The 27,025-nt window shown below is 37.3% G+C and overlaps 1 protein-coding gene across 1 annotated transcript in view; it reads left to right on the top strand.

The window, feature by feature from the left end:
* The first annotated feature begins 8,070 nt into the window (after nt 1-8,070).
* Nucleotides 8,071-27,025, top strand: part of CCDC39 (coiled-coil domain 39 molecular ruler complex subunit) — a 64,288-nt gene continuing 45,333 nt past the window's right edge. The window contains exons 1-4 of the mRNA XM_015131565.3: nt 8,071-8,268; nt 20,290-20,409; nt 22,287-22,433; nt 23,555-23,713. Of these exons, the coding sequence (XP_014987051.3) occupies nt 8,179-8,268; nt 20,290-20,409; nt 22,287-22,433; nt 23,555-23,713 (516 nt within the window). The 5' untranslated portion in view covers nt 8,071-8,178. The remainder of the gene's footprint in view (nt 8,269-20,289; nt 20,410-22,286; nt 22,434-23,554; nt 23,714-27,025) is intronic.

Raw genomic sequence — 27,025 nt, 5'->3', positions numbered from 1 at the left:
ATAAAACTAATCATGCATTTATCTTTTTAATAACAATTTTATTTAAGAAACAGGGTCTTGGTACGTTGCCCAGCTGGTCTCAAACTCCTGAGCTGAAGCAATCCTCCTGCATCAGCCTCCTGAGTAGCTAGGATTATAGGTGTGTGCCCCATGCTGGCCCAAACACCTATCTTTCATCAGCAATTGCACTTCTTGGAATTTATTCAAGAGAAATAAAAGCATACGTCCACGAAAACACTTGTGCTGGAAGTACAGGTTAATAATTCTGAAACTACTTTAAATGTATACTGGGGCTGAAAAAAATAAGTACATGAATAATGGATTGTAGGAGCAAGATTTCTCAGGACCAGCAGGGAAGTTATAAATAGGTAAAAAGGGAAGGCTAGTACAAGTTTTATGGTACTGGGTGAGAGTCAGAGATAGCAATATGTGCTAGTGTTTAGCTTATGCATACAGAGGCAAAAACAATGATAGATATGTATGAATTCATGGGTTAATAATGTACATACATATATTATTTAGCTCTGACTCTGAGGGGACCTGAAAGCAATGACACCACCACAAAAACAAACATACCCAGAATCTAGATATTGGTTTCTACACACCATTCTCCCATAAAAGGAACCAGGGCTCCTTGGAGAAATGGCTGATTCTTGAGTTGGGTTAGGAGAAATACAAGATGAACCTGAAAAGTCATGCAGTACCAGAAAGTAAGGAGGTGCTCAAAAACAAACCAAATGAAACAAAAACAAAAGGATGAAGGCATGTCAAAGACACACAGGGACCAATGGCCAAGGCTGGAACAAATTGAGCCACAAAACGAATAACATTGTTTGGATTATAACCCCAAATATAAAATATACATTTGTCCATAGTAACATAAAAAGATTGAGCAAATAAATAAAGAAGAAATAGTGTTATTTACAGAAAAATTTTAAATAATATATGTAGATTCTATTCTTTTAGGAGATAGAGCTTAATCTCCCTCTTTTGAGACCAGGCTGAACTTAGTAAATTGCTTCCAAGTAATTGGGTATGGATGGGAAAAAATAGTAACTTCACAGTGAAGAAACCTGGCAAACATTATCATAACAGAATGACTGAAGGTAAAATCACAAGTGATGTCATGGAGACATCATATACCTCTGATCTCATGTGATGAGGACACTTCACCTCTGTGGTTTTCTTTCCAAAAACCCCTAACTCCAGCCTAACCATGTGACAACCATCAGACAAAATCAAACTGAGGGATATTTTACACAATATTGGATGAGTCAGTGCTCCTGAATACTGTCAAGGTAATGAAAAAGAAAAAAATTGAGAACTTATTACAGACACGAGGGAGATTAACGAGATAAAACAATAAAATGCAGTGTGATATGCTGGATTGGATTCGGGAACAGAAAATGAACATTAATGGAAGAACTAGAAAGTCTGGGTTAGGCGCAGTGGCTCACATCTGTAATCCCAGCACTTTGGGACGCTGAGGCGGGCAGATCACAAGGTCAGGAGTTCGAGACGAGCCTCATCTCTACTAAAAATGCAAAAATTAGCCAGGTGTGGTGGCGGGCGCCTGTAATCCCAGCTATTCTGGAAGCTGAGGCAGGAGAATCACTTGAACCTAGGAGGCAGAAGTTGCAGTGAGCCGAGATCATGCCACTTCACTCCAGCCTGGGCGACAGAGTGAGACTCCATCTAAAATAAAACAAAACAAAAATTCAAGTGTAGCTAGTAATGTAGCACAGCTGGCTTCTTCATTTTGACAAATGTACCATGATAATGTGAAATAATAGCATTGGGGAAACTAAAACTTGGTGAGGGGTATCTGGAAACTCTGTTTACTATCTTTGTAAATTTTATGTAAATCCAAAACTATTCTAAAATAAAAAGCGTGTTAAAAAGACTGGTACAAGGATGTTTATAATAGCTTTATTCATAGTTGTCCAAACCTGGAAACAATACAGCAATAAAAAGAAACACAAACTATTGCTATGTACCACAATTATGGATAAATATCAAAAACATTATGCAGAGTGAAAAGAAGTGTGTTATTTCAAAAAGTACAAACTGTCCTTGTATGAGTCTGGGTCCAGTGAGGAGAAAGAAACCACATAGTAACTTAATAGAGAAAGTTTAATATAAAAATTGTTCATTATAACAGAGAATAAGAGTCACAATGATTGACTATTAAGATGTAAAGAACTCTAAGGAATATAAAAATAGCAGCTATAAGGAGCAGCCAGTATCCCTAAAGCTGAAATACAGTACCCAAGGAAGAGACCTTCCCTCCCCCACCGCAGCGTTCAGAGAATGGCCGAGTTGTTTTGGTGCAGTGGAACTGACTGAAAATCTATTCTTTATGATGCTAGGAAATCTGTTAATTGGAAGATGTCTCACCAGAGGCACTCTGCTACGGAACTGCCCAAGTGAAGAGTTCAGAGTGGGGTGGGGTGCTAAGGAAAGCTTCTGGATGCTGCTACCTGCTACACTTTGCAGGAGCTGGGAACTGGAGAAGTCACAAGCACTGCAGGAGCCTAATGCTGGAGAAAATGCCTGTGATGCAGGGGCTGGACACTGGAGAAGCTGTGTGCAACACAGGAGCCAGGGGCTGGAGAAGCTGTGTGTGCTATGGGAGCCTGCCAGGTGAGCTCATGGAAACCAGAAAGAAAAACAAAGGAAAAAAAAAAAAAAAAAAAAACCAAACTATTTTCCTTCTGCAAAGTATCTCCTGTACCCTCTGTTGATAAAGCTTAATTTTATGCCAACAGCCAAAAGAGAACTCTGTAAAGAGCCCATACAGTTTTAACAGAACAGGCAAAATGGGTGAATTTGGAGCTGAAAGGCAATAAATTATTAACTGGTACAATATGGTACCTTTCTGTTTATTTGGAATTTTAAAAGAAAGAAAACTTACAATAGAAAAATAAAAACCTGGAAAAATAGTTGTCTCTGGGGATTTGGGGAGGTGAGAGCAGGGACTGACTAGAAAGAGGCATGAGGGAATGTTTTATGGTAGTGGTAATATTCTATATCTTGAGAGAAGTTTAGGTTAACCAAGTCATGCATTTGTCAAAATGCGAGATTTTTGTATTTCTTTGTGTGTAAATTTCACTGTAGAAGAAAAATGTAAACAAAAGTAAACATATGCATGGTAAAGTATTTAAGAAGGAGGTATATTAATTCTTACAATTTATTTTGAAATGCATGAAGAAATAATATGGATTGATGGATGAATAGAGAGATAAACGTATGATAACACAAGAAGAGGCAAATATTAATGGCAGGATCTAGGTACCAACTAGATCTAGAGGTCATTGGTGCTCATGGTAAAATTATTTCAGCCTTTTTTATGTTAAAACATTTTGGAATTTGATGTCAGAAAGAAAAGATTACCTTAATTGCTGAGGGGAGGATGGATTTTAGGAGAACAAGAGCAGAAGTGGGCAGATTGATGGGGAGACAATTTTGGTAATGTAATGACAGGTGATGAAAGCCTAAATTAGAGTAGTGGTAGTGGAGATGGAGAGCAGTAGGATCAGTACAGCTTTGGGGGCTGAAAGTGAGATGTAATAGTGATGGTTTGAAGATGGGAGGTGAGGAAAAGGAAGGAATCAGTAATCACAGTCAGGATTTGATTTTATACAGTTCAGTAGATGGTGGTGTGTTGGCTGTGTAGAGAAGACAGAGAAACAGGTTTGAAATATGTGCAGTTAAAATCAAGAATTCTATCTTAGACCTGTGAATCGGGTTTAAGATATCTATAAGACATCTTGACGGAATTGTCTAGTAAGCAGCTGGATGTACGTTTGGAGAACAGAAGAGAGATCTGGGCTAGAGAAATGTTAAGAGTAAAATCAAGAAAATATCAGCAGTTTTGGACTGAGTTGGGTCCCTCCCCTGCCCAAATTCGTATGTTGAAGCCACTCCCAATTTGACTGTATTTGGAAACAGGGCCTTTACCGAGGGAACTAAGGTTTAAAGAGGTCATGACTGCGGAACCCTCATCCAACAGGACTGGTGGTATCCTTATAAGAAGAGAAAGAGACACCAGCAATGCATGTGCACAGAGAAAAGACCATGTGAGGACACGGCCATCTGCAAGCCAAGGAGAGAGGCCTCACCAGAAACCATCCCTTGCTCTTGAATTGCTAGCCCCCAGAACTGTGAGAAAATAAATTTCTGTTAAGCCACCTAGTGTATGATATTTTATTATGGCACTCCTAACAAACTAATACACCTATCATGGCATTTAAAGACATGAAAATGGATATCATCACCTAGGAAGCAAGTGTAAGAAGAGTAGAGGGATCAGCTTTGAGTCTTGAGGAATACCAATGTTGAGTGGCCAAATGAGCCAAGATAAAGCAGCAAAGGAGATTAATAAAGTTAATGGGAAACTGAGAGGAAAAAAAAGTTATAAAAGCCAAAAGAGGAAAATGTTTTAACAGGGAAGGAACAGCTGAGTTTAATGCTGCTGCTAGATTGGGTAAGTTGATGATGAAAGAGTTCGCTGTATAGGAAGCATGCTGATGGCAACAAGGGTAGTTTCTGAGCCATGCATGGCAAAATACACTAAAAACAAAGTCAAACAGAAGCCTCCAAAAACAGACTGGGAGAAAACTCTTTACACACACACACACACACCACACCACACAGAAAGAGAGAGAGAGAAAGAGAGAGAGAGAGAGGGAGAGAATACTATCCGTAACACAGAAAGCACTGCTATAATTCAATAAGATCACTGAATAGGGAAAAACTGGGCAAAGAATATGATAAAGAAATTCTTAGAAGAAATTTGATGCTTGGTCTCACTTATTAGGGAAATGTCCATTAACTACGAGATACCGCATTTTGTTGTTTATATTGTAAAATATTTAATATTTTGTAATATCCAGGTATGCAAAGATACTCTCATATTTTTGGAGAATATGTAAAGCCTTTTTGAAGAATAATTTAGTGTTACCCATCAAAATAATATTGCTTATATCTGTTTTCCATTAATTTTACTTCTAAGAATTTTTCCTGCAGAGACATTTACATAGGTATGCAAGATTATATCTTATTTCACCAAATCTAACTTCATTGATTAAAAAGATGCATCTCAATTTCAGAGATATTAAAATGTGAAAATAAGTATAACCAGAATTGATGAAATGCAGTATTATCAAGATGTGCATTGCAGCATTGTTTAAAAGTTATAATGGATAATGCTGAATTTTAAGTTTCTATAAAAAGACTAAGGTAGATTCAAATGTACTGACATGGAAACATGGCCACTATTGTTAAGTGAAAAGAATGGATTTGCAGAAGAATGTTTACTATATGATTATATTTATGTAGGACAAAATTGACATATGTAAATATTTAAAGCTTCATTTAAAAATGCTGGTTAGGTAAACACTAAACAGTGGTACTCTCTTACAAGGAGGATTGGCATGGAGGTGAAATATATCTTTTTCTTTTACTTCATAAATAGAAGTATTTTTTTCTATCTTTTTAAACAAAGATAACATTATTTTTGCAGAACAAATAAACTTTATGTTTTAGCCTTAGCAACTTGATCTGGTAAATTTAAGGGAATAAGATAGTAAAACACCTTCTTTAGCATGTTGGAAATAAATTGAGCATTTCAGCAACAAAGCTTATAAAACTATGGGTTTTATTTCCAAAGCTAGATCTGGATGAATACAAATAGAGTTATGGTCTAGAACTTGTAGAATTCGAGTGAGAACTAGGTGATATGAGATGTCGTGATGATGAGGTAGAGAAGCAGGGATACCATTTTAAGGCAGAATTGTAGAATTTGGAGAAAGCATGGGCATTTCATCTAGAAGTAAATATCACATAATTGTTATCCTCAAATTCAGGAAATGGAATCTTTGAGAAATGAGACATGGGACTCTCAGAGCTTCAGTTGCTAGACTTCTTATGCCCATATGGTGTAAACGCATGGAACTTACCTATGTAACTGTTTCTGCAGGACATATTCCTAGAAGTAAAATTAATGGAAAGATGAAAAAGACTCCACAGTCATGCATTTGGCAGCTACAGCTGACACTGAGAGGGGTGCTTCAACTCATTGGCACAGGTCAAGGCAGCTCAGTATTCATATTAAAAACTGGGATGGTAAACTAGGTAATTTTAAGATACATGGGTGGTAATAATACCAATTATTTTATTTTATTTTTATTTTTTGCTTTATTAAAATGTAATTAAATGTGACTGGTTTCCTTAGCTCTTGTGAAGGTATTTTCATAGGTGCAGAGTTGTTCAAATGATGTTTCTGTGAGGGCTGACTGCTGGAAGTCTTTTGTTCTGCCATTTTCCTCCCCACCTTTGACCCAACACCAATAATTTTAGGAAGCCGCATTGCCACAACAAATCTCAAGTATAAATAACTATGTACCATCTTAACATAAGCTGAATACTAACATTTTCATTAGTTGGAATGACTACACTATTATAAAATAAGCAATGATCATTTATAAAGGATTAAATATCATTATATCTAAAATTCCACTATTCCATACAGGTCAAAATTTCTTCTACAAGTTGAGCCTTTCTCCCCAGCCTTTAATCATTGTAGAAAGGGGGAATAAAATGCTTTGCTAATTCTAGTCTTTACAGGCACAAAGTCCACGAGATTAAGTTTATAGAAAACAATGTAGGCACAAAGAGACAAAGCTCCTACAGGAGGATTTCAGAACTATAGTAACAAATCGACTGTAAAAATACATTTTTAAGACAGTCAAAATATGAATCTGAAATGGTTATTAGATGATATTGAAGAATCGTTGTTTTTTTAAGCTGTGATAATGATATTGTGCTTGTTAGATAACATTAACCACTCTTCTACCAATACATTCTCAAGTATTTAGGGATGTAATGTCATGATGTCTATGATTATCTTTTACTTGAGCAAAAGATACAGATGATGCTAATATGGCAAAATATGAATGCTAAATGAAGGTGATGCGTATATAGCAGTTATTTATACTTTGCTTTCTATTCCCATATACATTTAAAATATTTATAATAAAAGTTTAATAATGTCTAGGTAAAATAAAATTCGAAAGAGCAAAAAAAGGTTACAGGTGGCTATTGGATACGTAAAATTAATTCATGCACAACATCCCTTCTTTGCCTAAAGAAGCCTCAGTTTAATTTACCCAGAAAATGAAAGGATTAGATTAGTTGATTGTTTTGTCCTTTCCAGTTCTGAGATACTATACAAGACAGACTATAACTCAAATGCCTACCCATGCCAAGCAGGTAATTCAAATTAGTGAATTGGTAAAGTGCTTGTCGGTCTAAAGGGGGCGGCTCTCTAGCGGAACATTACCTTTTGATAATGGGGATTGTGTCACCTACCCTTTTTCTAAGCGGAGGAAATACAGAAATTTATGCGAAATTCCACACTTTAAATGTTAGCAAACGAAAATGCAAAGAAAAATGCAAGTATGGGAATGGTGCCAGAGGGGTCACCATACCGCGCTACAAGTGTGCGGCCTCCCAGCGGACCGCGTCTGCGGTCAACCGCGACGGGGTGAGTAAGCGCGGTGAGGAAGGCTGGCCGACTGAAAGAGGCGACGATCACAACATCCCAGTGATGCCAGAGAGAGAGTTCTGTTTCCAAACACCAGTTCACCCCGGTCTACTTTCACCTACTGTAGTAGCTGATGAAATCTACACAACACAGCAAACACAACTTGAAATGAAACGTAGTTTATTATCTCTGTTGGCTTCCGCCTTCCCCCAGGCAATCGGAGGATCCTGTGGTTTACTTCCAGTCACCTGCCCGGTGGTCCTCCAGCCCGCTCCGGGGGCCACAGGTTTCACACGCTCCGGGAGCGATCCGAGAGCCGCCTTTTCGTGGAAAGTTATGCTGCCGCCTGGCAAGCTCGGGAACCTCGGGAGGGGTAAGTTGCTGCTCTTCCCTCAGTGCTCAAGGTGAAAAAAAAGGTTGTTCGGCCTGGAGGCAGGGATTTCTCAACCGGAAGTTTCGCCTTTGGTCTGGAGCGCTTCCTGTTTGGTAACTAAGGACGCGGGAAGGTTGGTAGGGCTCCCGCCGCAATTACCGCGGCGCTGTGCAGGTGCCTGGGCTTGACGCGGGTGCTGTTCACCCGATGTACAAGAAGGCGGATCTTTGTTCTGTACCTTCTCTATCCGTTTGCAGTCATGAGTAGCGAATTCCTGGCTGAGCTGCACTGGGAGGATGGGTTCGCCATCCCGGTGGCGAACGAGGAGAACAAGCTACTGGAAGATCAGGTGAGATCAGTTGAAGAAGGCGGGAGGAAGCAGAGAGGGCCTGCTGGGGGGCGTTTTCTGGTTGGCAGTACTACCCCAGCCCTTTTATTTCTCTCCTTTCCTAATCCTGTGCTTCCTCTAAAACTCCTCCCACCATCGCCCTCCTCCCTTACCCTGTCTATTTCAGTAATTGTTAAGCATTTAAAAATGTTATTAAAACCATAATTGACATTTAGGGTTATAAAGCTCGAATTATTACTCCCTCATGCCCGTTCCTCTTATTTCATTCCTCCTGGCGGGAGAGGAAAGGCTGGTTCTGACGCCCGCTTTTTGCTTGCTCAAAAATTAAAGAGCTGCTTGGAAAAGAACTTCTGAGGTTTGCATAGCAACGGTTATTTGCGCACGTTTATAAATTAAACACTAGAAGGTTCATGTTTCTTTGTGAGTTTCCGTCTATAATGTTTAAAGCTGAAAGTGACTTGAGATGTTTTCAACAGGAACAGCCCAGTAAGAATGTGAAATGTGCAGTTTACAATTTTTCAAAGAGAAGATTGAGTTGTCACAGATTGACATAAGAAATTTTACCTTGTAAGGACGAACTTATACTCACTACAATTCATAGCAGTTGTTTAAAAAAAAAAAATTGCAGGCCGGGCACAGTGGCTCACGCCTGTAATCCCAGCACGTTGGGAGGCTGAGGCGGAGGGTCCCTAAAAGCCAGAAGTAAACCAGCTTGAACAACAAAGCGAGACCCCCCACAAACCCCTCCCACCTCATCTCTACGAAAAAATAAAAATAAAAAAATAAAAAGTTGCAGCCGGGTCAGCAAATTTTGAAAAACTGTGGTGGTGATTTGTGTAGAAGAAGGTCCAAGAATAACAGATGATGCTTACACAACTTTACAAAACGGAACAGAAAGTTTTCTCAGCTCTAAAAAAGGAAAATGAAAATCCCGTGACTCTACCTTTTGAAAAGAATGGAAATACTTTTTAAAACGTTCTGACCTATTTACTCATGTGTAATTTAGAAGACTGCAATTTTTCCCCAAAGAAGGGCAATATTAAGAAATAGAAGAAATCTAGCACTGAGTACTGAGGAATTAATACTAAGTATCCAGCCCTGGGTTCAGATCCTACTTACCAACCCTAATCCTGCTTCTTTTTCTGTAAAGTGGAGATGGAGATAAACAAACTAATTACTTCGCGGGCTCTAGGAACATAATATGGGTTAAAGCTCCATCCAAATTTTAGGTTTTAGTATTATTGCTTATTGTGTCTCACAGAATTTTTATGTACATATTACCTATATTAGCTATTTTTAAAAATTACAGAGCCATATAGAGAAGAAAAAAGAGGACCACAATTGCATTATATAAATAAACTCTGACATTTAAAAAGCAACTCCTGTAAATTTAAGATATTCAAACAGAATAGAAGGGTATGAGATAAAAACATAAGGTATTCCCTCCCCAAAGTGTCCGCTGTACTGTAGAAATGACTATCATGGCATTAAACACACATTTCAGACATCTTGGTATACAGATATACAGAAAGAAGAGAAAAATGAGGAGTATTATAATGGAATTCTGTTATATATATGCTGTTTTTAACACAATATTAATTTTAGTATTTGAGAGAAGAAAAAGCAGTTGTTGAATTTCAGGTAAATATTACTTGATCACAAGAGGTGTTGATTGCTAAAAAATTCCCCTAAGTTAAGAAAAACTACTTAAGAAAAAATAGTTTTTAAGAACTCTATATTTCAATTATAGATGACTGAATGTCTCTGATTTTAAAGAATAAGTTAGCACTCTTACACATTTTCCCATGTCCTCTTCCCCTATTAAAAATAATGGTTTTTATCATTTTTAATATTATCAAGTTTTATTTGCATTTGATTCAATGCCCTTAATTTATCACAAGTGTTTAGTGTTAGTTTTATACTTGATTTGCTCTAATGGTCCTTACTGCAGTCACTTTTATCAGTTTATCTTTCTTGAACTTTTCTTTTGATTTGTCTTTTGGCTGGCTGGATTTTATCCTCAAATGATTGTTGCAAGAAGGGCCCGTAGTACTGTGATTTTAATTTCTTGCATCCTAGATTGCCAGTCTACTTGCATTGCCTGCTTTGAGTTTATACATCTTAAATCAAAGTATCAGATCTTCAAGGTACTCTTCTATTCCTTCTGCCCCCTACTTCCCACCCACTTCCTTCTGGAGTACCCTATTTTACAATATGTACAGATTTCCCCACAGACCTGTTTTACAACTGTTACCTTAGAAATTCTCTTTATTCTTCTGCTGAGTTGAGGCTGTATTTCCTAGATCACATACCTTCATTTTTCTTGTATAGGCATACCTTCAAGATACTGTGAGTTCAGTTCCAGACCACTGCAATAAAGTGAACGTTGCAATAAAGCAAGTCACACAGTGCATGTAAAAGTTATGTTTACTTTTACTTCAGTCTATTAGGTGTTCAATAAAAAATACCTTAATTAAAAATACTTTATTGTTAAAAAATATACTAACAAGTATCTGAGCCTTCAAGGAGTTGTAACCATTTTGCTGGTGGAGAGTCTTGCTTTGATGTTGATGTTTGCTGACTGATCAAGGTGGTTGTTGAAGGTTCAAGTGGCTGTGCCAATTTTTTAAAATAAGAGAACAATGAAGTTTGCTGCATCAATGGATTCTTCCTTTCATGAAAGATTTTTCTGTAGCGTACAATAATATTTGATAACATTGTATGCACAGTAAAACTTTCAAAGGTGGAGTCAATTCTCTCATACCCTGCTGCTGCTTTATCAAATAAGTTTATGTAATATTCTAAATCCTTGTAATTTCAACAGTGTTCACAGCATCTTCACTAGGAGTAGATTCTATCTCAAGGAACCACTTTCTTTGCTCATCCATAAGAAACAACTTCTCATCTGTTCAAGTTTGTTATTAAGATTGCAGCAATTCAGTCACATTTTCAGGCTCCCCTTTTAATTCTAGTTCTCTAGCTATTTCTACCTTATCTGCAGTTACTTTCTCCATTGAAGACTTGAACCTCTCAAAGTCATCCAGGAGGGCTGAAATATTCTTCTAAACTCCCATTAATACCGATATTTTGATCGTCTCTCATGAATCATGAATGTTCTTAATGGCACCTAGAATGATAAATCCTTTTCAGAAGGTTTCCAGTTTACCTTGCTCAGATCCATCATAGGAATCACTATCTATGGCAGCTATAGCCCAACAAAATGTATTTCTGAAATAAGTCTTGAAAGTCAAAATTTCTTCTTGATCCATGGGCTGCAGAATGGATGTTGTGTTAACACGCATGAAAACATTAATCTCTTTGTACGTCTCCATCATAGCTCTCGGGTGACCAGGTGCATTGTCAATTAGCATTAATTTTTTGTTTGTTTGTTTGAGAGGGAGCCTTACTCTGTTATTATCCAGGATGAGATACAGTGGTGTGATCTTGGCTCACTGCAACCTCTACCTCCTGGGTTCAAGCGATTCCCCTTCCTCAGCCTTCTGAGTAGCAGGAATTGCAGGCATGCGCCACCATGACTGGCTAATTTTTGTATTTTTAGTAGAGATGGAGTTTCACCATGTTGGCCAGGCTGCTCTTGAACTCCTGACCTCAAGTGATCACCTGCCTTGGCCTCCCAAAGTGCTGGGATTACAGGTATGAGCCACCACACTCAACCAATGAGCAGTAATATTTTGAGAGGAATTCCTTTTTTTCTGAGCCGCTGGAATCAAGAGTGGGCTTAAAATGTTCAGTAAACCAAGTTGTAAACAGATGTGTCATCCAGGCTTTTTTGTTCTATTTATAGAGCACGGGCAGAGTAGATTTAGCATAATTCTGAAGGGCCTCAGGATTTTCAGAATAGTAAATGAGCATTGGCTTCAACTTAAAGTCACTGGCTGCATTAGCCCCTAATAAAGAGTCAACCTGTCCTTTGAAGCTATGAAGCCAGGCAATGACTTCTCCTACTGAGCTATAAAAGTCATAGATGGCATCTTCTTTTAATATATGGCTGTTTCATCTATGTTTAAAATCTGTTGTTTGGTGTAGCCACCTTTATCAATGATCTTTGTTAGATCTTCTAGATAACTTACTGCAGCCTCTGCATCAGAACTTGCTATCTCACTTTGTACTTTTGTGTTGCGGAGATGGTTTCTTTCCTTAAACATCACGAACCCAGCTCTGCTAGTTTTAAACTTTTCTTCTGCCGCTTCCTCACCTTTCTCAGCCTTCATAGAATTGAAGAAAGTTAAGGGCCTTGCTCTGGATTAGGCTTTGGCTTACAGAAATAGTGGTGCATGCCTGTAATCCCCACTACTCAGGAGGCTGAGGAAGGACAATTGCTTGAACCCAGGAGGTGGAGGTTGCAGTGAACTGAGATCACACCACTGCATCTGTAAGCCGATTGTGGCTGATTTAATCTTCTATCTGGACCACTAAATCTTTTGATGCAGGGAAGGTGAACTCCAAAATTGAGGCTTAGCCCTGGAGGGTTCTTGGCTCCATTCAGGAAAGATTTCAAGGGTGAGTCAGTGGTGTTAGACAGCAACTTTTCTTGAAGTGTCAGGATGCAGCAGCAGAGGTACTGCTCCTTGTGGAGCAGGGATGCTTGAAAACAGGTGCCCAGAGTAGCAGCTCAGAGGCAGTTCTGTAGTCATATTTATACCCACTTTTAATTATACATATACTTAGGGTCAGATTATGCAGCAATTTCTAAAACAAGGGTGGTAATTTCTGAGTCATTGGGTTGTTGCCATGGAAACAATTTTTTTTTTTTTTTTTTTTTTTTTTTTTTTTTTTTGAGACAGAGTCTTGCTCAGTCAGCCAGCCTAGAGTGCAGTGACACCATCTTGGCTCACTGCAACCTCCGCCTCCCAGGCTCAAGCATTCTTGTGCCTCAGCCCTGCAAGTAGCTGGGATTACAAGTGCATGCCACCACACCTAGCTAGTTTTTGTATTTTTAGTAGACATAGGGTTTTGCCATGTGGGTCAGGCTGGTCTTGAACTCCAGGCCTGAAGTGATCCGCCAGCCTTGGCCTCCCAGTATGCTGGGATTACAGATGTGAGCCACCGCGTCCAGCCCAAAGGGATGATCACTTCTGGGTATTGCCATGGCAGTGGTAAACTGACATGGGACACTGGTGAGCACGTCTTATGGAAAGCTGCTTCCCCTTCATCCCTGCTTTAGCTAGTCCTCAATTTGGTCTGGTGTCAAAGCCCTGCCTTTGAGTCTAGACCCACCTCGTATCTCACTTTCTCCATATCAGCAATAAGGCTTTTTTGCTTTCTTATCATTTATATGTTCAAGGGAGTAGCACTTTTGATTTATTTTTAGAAATTAAGTAAAGAGAAAAAAGTAAAGCAAAAAAAAAAAAAAAAAAAGAAAAAAAAAGGCACTGTGATACTTTACAAATACAGACATGAAGTACCATCTGTGGGATCAGAGTAAATGAATACAATCAGTAAAGTCTATTTTTCCACTAGTAAAAGTGTGGACCTCTGAATATCAAAGCTTCTTAAAGTATTGGTTTAACCAATTCTTTTGATTTTTAGGACCATTTTACTTATAGGTGAGAATACTTTGATATAAAGACCTTCCTTTTCTTCTTTGTCTTGAGTTCTAGGAAATAGTCATAGAAAGTTGTTAGCTTTTGTTTAATGTCACTCATCTTCAGGAATTAATTAGACACACAGATACACACCCCTTCCACACACACCACTGTACCCAACTTAATTACATGATAATACTTGTACATGTCCTTAAAAATATTAAATAAATTACATATATATATTTTTTTTACGAGGCAGTGGTTGTCATGGGCAAAAACAAATTGTGAATGTGTATTTCCCAGAAAAGGATATTGAAAGTCTGTAGTTAGAGAGGTCTTTACTGTTTCTCTGCATTATAACATTTTTTTAACGTAGTTATGTCCCCCTGTTATGAGGAGAAATAAATCCATAAGAATGATCCATTCATTAATTCAGTGAGTATTAATCAAGAGATTACTATGTGCCAAGAACAATGATGAAAACACTGAAAAAAGTAACAGTGATTTCTGAAATATTTGGCTGTGAAGTCAGTGCCCCTTTATAAAGACTTCATATCCATCTCTTTCATTAACAGTGCTCAACAGAACAGTCAACAATCTGATACAGCCTTGTGAAGTGTACATGTTTAAAAATTTTTATAGATACTGGTCAAGATAATCATCACTAAAAAAGCATTTTGTGTAGATAAGCAAATTGTGAAACAGGACAATTAGAGGACCCCTCTGGCATTTCCCCTATGAGACTTATTTGATTATCCAAGTCATTATCTATTTCATTATCTATTGTGATAAAATGCATTTCCTCAGGAGGTAGTAAGTACCTCAGGAAGTGTAAAAGCACTGCATGTTGCTGATGTACATTTTGTAGTCAGGGCAGTCTTGGAGATTTCTTCTAATTCTGGGGTTATAGAAATGCTCTGAATCTGGTCATGTGCAAGTATATTGAGAATTAATTACGTAAAAGAAGATCTGAACAAACAGACATTTACGTATTTCTGGGTAGGAAGACAATATGATAAAAGTTTCAGTTCTTAAATTATTCTGTATATTTAAGAAAATTTCAATGAAAATGCCTAGGGCCCTTTTAAAACAAAACTTGACAAGTCAATTCCAAAGTTCATTTGGAAGTGAAAGTGTTTGATACTAGACAAAATAGTTGTGATGGTGGTGATAGTGTGTTTTGCCCTACCATACTAAAAAGCCGTGCTACTCAAAACAGTGTGGCACTTTTGTAAAGATAAATCAGTGAAACACCCGGCATCTAGAAGCACATCTTTGCATGTATGAGAATTTAGTATAAAAAAAGATGCATTTCCAACCAAAGGAGAGGGATATACTATTTAATAAATGGTCTATTGCTATTTGTTTTGAAAAAAGAGTTATGAATCTGCTTCCTCTCACACATGAACATACATTTCATATGTGTTACAAATTTTGCTGTAGAGTATGTATAAAAGTACTACGTGAATTTATTGGAGACTTTTAAAATAATCTTCTGGGAAAGGCCTTCTTCAGTGTAGCACAAAACATAAAAATCACCAAAGAAAAGACTGACAGATATAACTACATACAAATCTAAAACTCTTGTAATTCCTATATCTGTTCTCTCTGTGGATTTTTATTGAGTGCTATTATGTTCTAGGCATTACTCTAGATTCTGAATGTAGGGTGAACAAAATGCATATGCTTCTTGCCATTAAGCTTAAGCACAAAATTTTTAAGAATGCATATGGTTCCTGTTGTCATTCATCTTATAATCTAGTGGCAAAGATAGAAAATAAACAAGCAAATAGAAACATAGTTACTAATTGTGGTAAGTTGTTTGAAGGTAATTACTAAATGTGAAAAGGTTGCCATGAGAGAAAATAACTGGGAAAAACTGTATTGAATTAAATGGGCAGGGACAGCCTCTCTAATTTTATATACAAACTGAAGAATATGAGGCCCTGAATAATAATATAGAACTAGCCATTAGGGAAGGAAAATGTTCTAGGAAGAGAGGCCAGCTTATCTGAAGACCCAAAGTCTTCAGATAAAAACCAAGACACCTTGGTTTTTTCATTTGTTTTGTTTTTTGAGACAGGGTCTCATTTTGTTGGCAGGTTGGAGTGCAGTGGCGTGATCTCAGCTCACTGCAACCTCTGCCTCCCAGGCTCAAGTGATCCCCCTACTTTACCTTCCCAAGTAGCTGGGACTACCATTGTGTGCCACCATGCCCAGCTAATTTTTTTTTTATTTTTGGTAGAGATGGGTTTTGCCATGTTGGCAAGGCTGGTCTGGAACTCCTGGTCTCAAGTGATCTGCCCGCCTTGGCCTCCCAACATGCTGGGATTACAGACGTGAGCCATTGTGCCTGGTTCAAAGGGGTAATAACTTCTGGATGTTGCCATGGCAAAGGTGAACTCACAAGGCACACTGCTGAGCATGTCTTATAGAAACCTGCCTCCACCTGTCCCTGTTTTAGCTAGTCCTCAATTTGGTCTGGTGTCTGAGTCCTGCCTTTGGAGTCTAGACCCACCTCCTACCTCACTTTCTCCATATCAGCAATAAGGCTATTTTGCTTTCTTAACATTTGTGTGTTCAAGGGAGTAGCACTTATAGTTTCCTTCAAGAACATTTCCTTTGCATTCACAACTTGGTTAATTGTTTGGTGCAGGAAGCTGAGTTTTTGGCCTATGTCAACTTTGAGACTTCATCATTTCTAGCTTTTGATTTTTATACATAGAGGCCATTGTAAGGTTATTAATTGGCCTAATTTCAATATTGTGTTTCAAGGAATAGGCCCCAAAAGAAGGAGAGAGATGAGGGAATGCCTGGTCAGTGGCTCAGTCAGAACACACACAATATTTTTTGATTAAGTTCATTGTCTTATAGAGGCATGGTTTGTGGCACCCCAAAACAATTACAATAGTAACATTGAAGATCACTGATCACTGGTCACCATAATAGATATAATAATAATGAAAAAGTTTTAAATATTGCAAGAAGTACCAGCATGTGACGTAGAGATGCAAAATAAGCACATGGTGTTGGAAAAATGATGCTGATGGACTTGCTAGACACAGGGTTGCCACAAACCTTCACTTTGTGAAAAATGTGCTATTGGAGAAGCACAATCAAGTAAAGTGCAATAAAATGAAGTATGTCTGTATTATCCCCTTATTTTGGTAGAATAGTTTCTTGTGTCTCCATAAGAAGGCTGTATGAGATGTAAACACTCTGAATATTTGAATCTCTGAAAATATCTTTATTTACATTCACATTTGAAGGTAGTTTGGCTGGGTGGAAGACTCTAAGTTGAAAATAATTTTACTTCAGAATTTGGAATGTATCAATTATCTTCCAGCTGTGTTTCAGTTAGTAATCTGCTATTAGTCTGATTTCTGTTTCTTTGTAGTTTACCTTTTTTTAAAAAAACTCTGAAAGTATTTAGGGTTTTATCTTTCCATTGCATGTTTTATTTGGGAAACTATATAGATGAACTATATTTTCAAGTTCTTTGTTGCTTTTTTTGTAGCACTATGGTCTTGTTTTAGGGGGAAAATATCTTCTCCAATCTGATTGTGTGTGTGTGTGTGTGTGTGTGTATGTGTTCAGTTCTTGTCTTTTTTGTTCTGAATTATTTGTTTCTTCTGGGATCTTGTTTGTTTATTTTGGCATCATGCACATGATGTAAGTTTTCAATAAATATCTGGTGATTGGTACATGTCCCTTTATATTTAAGAAAGAAGCTATAAAATGTTGTTTGGGAACTCTATGGGGAAGGGCTTTTCAACTTGTGGAGAGTTAATTATGCTTTCATTCAAAAGTCAGAAGTTTGCTCTGGGGACATTATGCAATTATAAATGGCATAACTGATGAAGCAAATAAAAGTCATAAAGCTCTATGCACCAAACACAGCAGCTAACTACATGAAAGCAAGACCTATTATAAATGCAAGTAGAATTTGACAAAAGTACAGTTACAGTGAGCTATTTCATTGAGCACCTCAGAATTAGACAACTCTACTAGACAAAAATAAGGATATAAGGGATATAATACAATAAAAATAAAAACATAGAGACAGCTATCTCTTGAATAGAGAATATATACTTTAAAACATACCCATAAAACATTTACAAGAGTAGATCATATACTATACCAAAATAAAAATCTTAATGCATTAAGTCAATGATGAAACTTGAAAGCATTATGCTAAGTGAATAAGCCAGAAACAAAAGGCCAAATATTGCATGACTGCACTTATGTGAGGTACCTAGAGTAGTCAAATTCATAGAGATGGAAAGTGGAATGGTGATTGTCAGGGGCTGAGAGGAGTGGGGAATAGGGAGTTAGTGTTTATAGAGGTTCAGGGAAGATGAAAAAGTTCTGTAGATGGATTGCTGGTGATGGTTGTATAACAGTGTGAATGTACTTAATGCCACTGAACTGTACACATAGCAGTGGTTAAAATGGAAAATTTTATGTTGTTGTATATTTTACCAAAATTAAAAAATTATAATCCCTAAAATGCTATACAAACAAACATTTTGTAGGTCACATTATTTGATAATAAGCCAATATAATTTATAATAATTTTAAAATTATTTTTTAAAATTATGTATTAAATAATTTAAAATGATCCTCCATATTAAATACTTAGGCATGTTTCTGAGAAATATTCTTCAGTGGCCCTTATATGAAAAAGAAATTGAAACGGAAAAATCACCTTTTAGAAAACAATAAAAAGAGACTGCTTCATGCCCAGATCCATGGGAAACAGCAAAAATTTTAAAGAAAACATATAGCCTTAAATGCCTTTTTAATTCAATCATTAAGACAAAAAGTAAAGAAGCTAAGAACTCAGTTTAATAATTTTTTTAAAAAAGAACAAGAAACGAGAGGGAATTAAAAGTAAAAGTTTGATGACACAAGCAAAAAAATATGTATGTAATATTAGTATAGGACATACAAATGAGTCAATTAGTATTTTTTTCTTAAATAGAAATTCTAGTATTTCCTTTCACACTGCAGTGGATTGTGTTGTGTACCCTCAGGAGATATCCCTGACTTTGGGGACTGTAGCTCCAGACCTTAAGAAAACATATTTTTATTTTGTTGAGCTTATATTCTGCTTTGAGGGATAGTATATTCTAATAATCCTGAGAATCTGTCTTACAATTTCCCAAGGATTTATTTTGTTTGTTTAACATTTACGCAGTTTTGTTTCTAGTCAGAGTTATAATTCAAAGGTAAACAAAATAAGAACAGTTTCTAGGTACATGAGAGTCAGTTGTTCTGTTCTCTTAAGCTTAGCCCAGTTCAATGGGGTTTGAAAAGGAGTTCTTGGAGAAGAAATCATGCTTGGTGCCTAGCGACTATTCAAATTTATGGTTCCTGCTCTGTGTTTTTGTTACATCTTGTTAGTATGCTCTTGTTTACTTAAGATACCTTGTGGTTTAGGCCGGGTGTGGTGGCTCATGCCTGTAATCCCAGCACATTGGGAGGCTGAGGCGGGCAGATCACCTGAGGTCAGGAGTTCAAGACCAGCCTAGCCAACATGGTGAAACACCTTCTCTACTAAAAATACCAAAAAAAAAAAAAAAAAAAAAATTAGCCAGGTGTAGTGGTGGGCGCCTGTAATCCCAGCTACTCAGGAGGCTGAGACAGGAGAATCTCGCTTGAACCCGGGAGGCAGAGGTTGCAGTGAGCTGAGATCGCGCCACTGCACTCCAGCCTGGGTGACAAGAGCAAGACTCTATCTCAAAAAAAAAAAAAAAAAAAAAAAAGATACTTGTGGTTTAATAATGGAATAGAATCTCATTTTTGCCCTATAAAAATATAGTATTGCTGTATGAAAAATGCGTTTTTGAGTAGATCTACTACTACTGCAAATCTGAGAGGTTTCTATTCCGTGTAATATGGTGCTAATTTTCCCACAGTAATCTCCAAATCACAACACTATTTTATAATATTTAAAGAATTAGTAGATTTTAGAAGTTCATGTGGACGTTTAAAGAAACAAAATGCTATGTTTTTAATGTTTGTGTCCTCCCAAAATTCATATGGTGGTCTCAGTCCTCAATGTGATGGTATTTGGAGGTGAAGCCTTTGAGAAGTAAATAGGTCATAGAGGTAGCGCCCTCATGAATGGTGCTGGTGCCCTTTTAAGAAAAGCTAAGAGGGAGATGATCTCTTTCTCGCCATGTGAAGATACAGCAAGAAGGCATCTGTCTGCAAATCAGAAAGAAGGCCATTACCAGGAACCAAATTAGTTGGCACCTTGATCTTGGACTTCCTAGTCTTCAGAACTGTGAGGAATTTCTCATGAATCAAATTAAATTTTATTTAAGCTACCTAGTCTATGATATTTTTGTTATAGCAGTCCAAATTGACTGAGACAAGTAAATGAAAATTTAATTTTCTTCGATTTTAAGTCCTTCATATGGTAAAACTTAATAGAACTTTGGTTAATCATAGTATTTATTATTTACAGTTGTCAAAACTGAAGGATGAAAGAGCAAGCTTGCAAGAAGAGTTACGTGAGTATGAAGAGCGTATTAATTCTATGACTTCTCACTTCAAAAATGTTAAGCAAGAGCTCTCAATTACACAGGTACAGTAACTGAAATTTATGTTGATTATATCATGTATAGTCATGGAATATCTCATAGTACATTTACATCTGTAATTTTTACAGCTCTAATAGGAAGGCTTAGCATAGTTAAACCACTGTGAACATAACCTTGAACATGAAAGTAAATAGAAAAAGGCTTAGGGGAACTAACTACTGGCCCATTTTTTTTTTTTTTTTTTTGAGATGGAGTCTTGGTCTGTTGTCCAGGCTGGAATACAGTGGCATGATCTCAGCTCACTGAAACCTCTGCCTCCCGAGTTCAAGTGATTCTCATGCCTCAGCATCCTGAGTAGCTGGGATTACAGGCACCTGCCACCATACCCAGCTAATTTTTGTATTTTTAGTAGAGACGGGGTTTCACCATGTTGGCCAGGCTGGTCTCGAACTCCTGACCTTAGGTGATCTGCCCGCCTCAGCCTCCCAAAGTGCTGCTACTGCTCCGATTTTAAACAAAAAATCCATATGAAAGGAGAAATCATTATTCAAACAATCTGTATTAGACAGCAGGTTATTTGAGAAAGGTATAATGATGGTGGTGAGAAATGATGACTATAAGCAGAAACAGCTAATATATCACATAATAAAATTTCTGTCTCCTTTTAAATTTATCAGCACAACTCACTGGGGCCATTTTGAGTGGAGGCCAGTAGTCTACACATACGGCATTTTAGCATTGTTCAGGAATTGAAACTCATAGTAATAATTCTGAGATTAAAAAGTTAAATTATACTCAAGAGACTTTATTTAAGATAACTGGGGAAGACATTAGGCATCTTAGAAATGTTAACATAAATATAATAAAAATTAAAACTTCTGGTGATTAAGTAAGCTTGTTTTATAAATAATCTGTTCAAGTATAGAAACTCACTCCCTAATGATGCCCAGCAAACCAGGCAGCTCAGCAAACAGCATTGGAAAGTTTCCTAACTTCTATCTCAAACTAGTTTTTTTTAAAAGTGCATCTACTGTCTGAGAAATAGTATGCAGTTTCAAAAAATGAACAGTGCCATATTTTAAAAAGCAATTTATAATCAATATAGATAAGTAAGTATTACATGGCTTACCAGTCTTATTAGAAAGTTACAAATCTAATAAACTCAAAAACAAACTCAGAATTCTTGAATCTCAATGTGGTTGAGTAATTGATTAACTATTTGGAACAACACTTTTCCTTAAGTTATTGAACTACTGAGCTGGGGATTTGAGAGGCAGAGACTCTGTAGTTGTATCTTACTATCATCGAACTTCAAATAAATAGAGTAATAGAGATAAAAGAAGAATAAGCCTCCAACAATGGTAGCTTTAGTACTGTAAAATTAATACTAAATGATAACTTTGAAGCACTGTAAAATTAGTTAACACATACTCTTTTATTACATACAACTGAACACAAAGGTGTGATTATATGCTAATATATTCTACGGAATATTTACAACCATTGGTGTTTAAATAATTATTTAAAAATAATGTCTTAATTAGAATATTTGATCAATTCATATAAAACATCTCATTTCTCAATTGTTTTTTAATGGATATTTCTTATTTGTAGATAATAAGTTTTAAGTCTAACCAAACCTTTGGTTTTCTTTAGTTTTCCTAGATCAAAGTAGATGTGAAAACTATTGACAGTATTTTCTCCTAGCACAGTTCATTGACTTTCTTACAACTAGTGAGCAACACCAACTATATTGTAATCACAGTCTAATGTAATGTAGGTTTTAGACTAGTGGAATTAATAGTACTTAATGTAAGCAATTTATGGGAACTTTGTTTTAATCTAATGGATTATTATAAATATTTTTATTCAAAATTTCTAAAATTTTGAAAGCCTTTTTATCTTGTGTGTTATTCTGTAGTCTCTTTGCAAAGCAAGGGAGCGTGAGACTGAAAGTGAAGAACATTTTAAGGCCATTGCTCAAAGAGAATTGGGACGAGTGAAAGATGAAATTCAACGACTGGAAAATGAGATGGCTTCAATACTGGAAAAGAAAAGCGATAAAGAAGTATATGTTGAAATTTACTTAAAATTCTGTGCTACTGCTCATTCTTCCATCACCAAATGAGCATTGAATTTTTTTTTTTTCTGTATGGGAAAGGCATATATTAGTTTTCTAGTGTTTCCTTACATATTTTTTGGACAATGAAAGGCACATAGAGCTGTGATTTGAATGAAACAATAATGGAATATTACATTTTCCCCATTATTCATTTACCAGCTACTTATTGAGACTTACTATAAGTACCATGCTTGCTGCCTGTTATAAAATACCAGGCATGGTTTATATGTAAGTGTAATATTTTTAATAGCCACATTTTAAAAAATCACTTTTAGTTTTGAATTTCATTTAAAATGTTGACCTTTCATATTGATTTATCAGTTTTGTGACTCTAACACTAAACTACTTTAACCTATTTCTGTCTTTTCTTTTGTTTATAGTTACTTGATTTGGGAGCTCTTTCCAAATTCTGATTCTTCTCTTTACATGTGCATATACATATGGAAATACACGTACATATTTTATAATGTAATCTTTGTATATAATTACATACTTATTAATTTGTATTTGTTTATATAGTCTTCTCCGTTTTTTATGAGTCTAGATTTTTAAGTGACTAAATTTAGTACATAAATGTTTTTATCTCTTTTACTATATTTACTTCAATTGGAAGTGTTTCCAACATTCTCTATAAGAGACTTTGTAGGGGCAAACAATATGATTGGAAATGGGGCTGAAGGATATTTCTCTTGGATTTGAGTTAGCATACCAAACATATTATTTTAACTATGATTGCATATATATTTGGGGTGGCTTTGGTGGAATGATTAATGCAGTTGCTGTGAGGGAGCTACCTTAAAGCCTAAAGCCTTTTAAAGCAACCTTTGGCTCAACTACTGTTCTTGACTTTGTATGGTCATCTCTCCTCTATTTTACAATCAAAGAGTTAAGATACAAGTGTAATAGTTATATAATTGAAATATGGCATATTATAAACATCTGGAAGGCAGGGACAGGATTTCTTCTTTTTAAATTTTGCTTCATAGTATATAAAGGTATGTTTTATTTTAGTCTGTATAATAAATAATGCTTTTTAATGTCCCCTTTTCTCTCTCTTTGGAAATTAGAATGGCATATTTAAAGCCACTCAAAAATTGGATGGTTTGAAATGTCAAATGAACTGGGACCAGCAAGCATTGGAGGCCTGGTTAGAAGAATCAGCTCATAAAGATAGTGATGCTCTCACTCTTCAGAAGTATGCACAACAAGATGATAATAAAATCAGGGTGAGAAATTACAAATTGTAACTGTTAGGTTTTCTCTAAATCTATAGTATGTCAACCTATTTACCTAAAGTTATACTTAACGATTTTTAAGGGAGCAATTCTGAAACTTCTAAGTCAGAGGCTTCTTGGAGAAGCTAATAAAGCCAAATGTCTTCTCTGTAGAAAAAAATGACTATATTCAAATGCCCATAAAATATTACTGACTGTTTTATAGATTCTCTGATTCCCTTTCATTATTTGAGGATCCACGGACCGCAGGTTAAGAATATCCTGATTTATAAGGATGCTCAAAAGCATTTCAGAAGAGAAAGTTTTCTACTAGAAGTATTTTAATGTATTTTAGCTATTTTGCCTAAAATGTGGTTTGAATATTACATGTAGTTTTTGCTGATTTGAGACTGTAGTGCTATTGATTATGTTATAAAAATCACTTAAAATCTACTTATATCTGGTGATACTAATAAAGCTAGTATTATAAAACATGCTATTTTCTAGTAGATTTAATACCAAATGCATTATTTTAAAACTTTCAAATAGCAAATTATAACTTAAGTTTTTTCTAATTTACTTTAAAAATATTAAAAGTCATTTTAGAAACAATTGACTTTTTATGCAGCTATGTGCAAACACATTACATTAGCTTTTTGGGATTAAAAGATAAGAAAGATAGGTATTGGGGAGCAAGATGGCCGAATAGGAACAGCTCCAGTCTCCAACTCCCAGCGCGAGCGACACAGAAGACCGGTGATTTCTGCATTTTCAACTGAGGTACTGGGTTCATCTCACTGGGGAGTGCTGGACGATCGGTGCTGGTCAGCTGCTGCAGCCCGACCAGCGAGAGCTGAAGCAGGGCGAGGCATCGCCTCACCTGGGAAGCGCAAGGGGGAAGGGAATCCCTTTTCCTAGCCAGGGGAACTGAGACACACAACACCTGGAAAATCGGGTAACTCTCACCCCAATACTGCGCTTTAAGCAAACAGGCACACCAGAGGATCATATCCCATACCTGGCCGGGAGGGTCCCACGCCCACGGAGCCTCCCTTATTGCTAGCACAGCAGTCTGCGATATCGCGGCAAGGCAGCAACGAGGCTGGGGGAGGGGCGCCCGCCATTGCTGAGGCTTAAGTAGGTAAACAAAGCTGCTGGGAAGCTCGAACTGGGTGGAGCTCACAGCAGCTCAAGGAAACCTGCCTGTCTCTGTAGACTCCACCTCTGGGGACAGGGCACAGTAAAAATAACAAAAACAGCAGAAACCTCTGCAGACGCAAACGACTCTGTCTGACAGCTTTGAAGAGAGCAGTGGATCTCCCAACACGGAGGTTGAGATCTGAGAAGGGACAGACTCCCTGCTCAAGTGGGTCCCTGACCCCTGAGTAGCCTAACTGGGAGACATCCCCCACTAGGGGCAGTCTGACACCCCACACCTCACAGGGTGGAGTACACCCCTGAGAGGAAGCTTCCAAAGCAAGAATCAGACAGGTACACTCGCTGTTCAGAAATATTCTATCTTCTGCAGCCCCTGCTGCTGATACCCAGGCAAACAGGGTCTGGAGTGGACCTCAAGCAATCTCCAACAGACCTACAGCTGAGGGTCCTGACTGTTAGAAGGAAAACTATCAAACAGGAAGGACACCTACACCAAAACCCCATCAGTACATCACCATCATCAAAGACCAGAGGCAGATAAAACCACAAAGATGGGGAAAAAGCAGGGCAGAAAAGCTGGAAATTCAAAAAATAAGAGCGCATCTCCCCCGGCAAAGGAGCGCAGCTCATCGCCAGCAACGGATCAAAGCTGGACGGAGAATGACTTTGACGAGATGAGAGAAGAAGGCTTTAGTCCATCAAACTTCTCAGAGCTAAAGGAGGAATTACGTACCCAGCGCAAAGAAACTAAAAATCTTGAAAAAAAAGTGGAAGAATTGATGACTAGAGTAATTAATGCAGAGAAAGTCATAAACGAAATGAAAGAGATGAAAACCATGACACGAGAAATACGTGACAAATGCACAAGCTTCAGTAACTGACTCGATCAACTGGAAGAAAGAGTATCAGCGATTGAGGATCAAATGAATGAAATGAAGCGAGAAGAGAAACCAAAAGAAAAAAGAAGAAAAAGAAATGAACAAAGCCTGCAAGATGTATGGGATTATGTAAAAAGACCAAATCTACGTCTGATTGGGGTGCCTGAAAGTGAGGGGGAAGATGAAACCAAGTTGGAAAACACTCTTCAGGATATCATCCAGGAGAACTTCCCCAACCTAGTAGGGCAGGCCAACATTCAAATCCAGGAAATACAGAGAACGCCACAAAGATACTCCTCGAGAAGAGCAACTCCAAGACACATAATTGCCAGATTCACCAAAGTTGAAATGAAGGAAAAAATGTTAAGGGCAGCCAGAGAGAAAGGTCGGGTTACCCACAAAGGGAAGCCCATCAGACTAACAGCAGATCTCTCGGCAGAAACTCTACAAGCCAGAAGAGAGTGGGGGCCAATATTCAACATTCTTAAAGAAAAGAATTTTAAACCCAGAATTTCATATCCAGCCAAACTAAGTTTCATAAGTGAAGGAGAAATAAAATCCTTTACAGATAAGCAAATGCTTAGAGATTTTGTCACCACTAGGCCTGCCTTACAAGAGACCCTGAAGGAAGCACTAAACATGGAAAGGAACAACCGGTACCAGCCATTGCAAAAACATGCCAAAATGTAAAGACCATCGAGGCTAGGAAGAAACTGCATCAACTAACGAGCAAAATAACCAGTTAATATAATGGCAGGATCAAGTTCACACATAACAATCTTAACGTTAAATGTAAATGGACTAAATGCTCCAATTAAAAGACACAGGCTGGGAAACTGGATAAAGAGTCAAGACCCATCAGTCTGCTGTATTCAGGAGACCCATCTCACACGCAGAGACATACATAGGCTCAAAATAAAGGGATGGAGGAAGATTTACCAAGCAAATGGAGAACAAAAAAAAGCAGGGGTTGCAATACTAGTCTCTGATAAAACAGACTTTAAACCATCAAAGATCAAAAGAGACAAAGAAGGTCATTACATAATGGTAAAGGGATCAATTCAACAGGAAGAGCTAACTATCCTAAATATATATGCACCCAATACAGGAGCACCCAGATTCATAAAGCAAGTCCTTAGAGACTTACAAAGAGACTTAGACTCCCATACAATAATAATGGGAGACTTCAACACTCCACTGTCAACATTAGACAGATCAACGAGACAGAAAGTTAACAAGGATATCCAGGAATTGAACTCATCTCTGCAGCAAGCAGACCTAATAGACA

This window comes from Macaca mulatta, chromosome 2 (genome assembly GCF_049350105.2).
Source record: "Macaca mulatta isolate MMU2019108-1 chromosome 2, T2T-MMU8v2.0, whole genome shotgun sequence".
Lineage (NCBI taxonomy): Eukaryota > Metazoa > Chordata > Mammalia > Primates > Cercopithecidae > Macaca > Macaca mulatta.
Note: the sequence above shows the minus strand (reverse complement) of the source record. Positions and strands in the feature narration are given on the sequence as shown.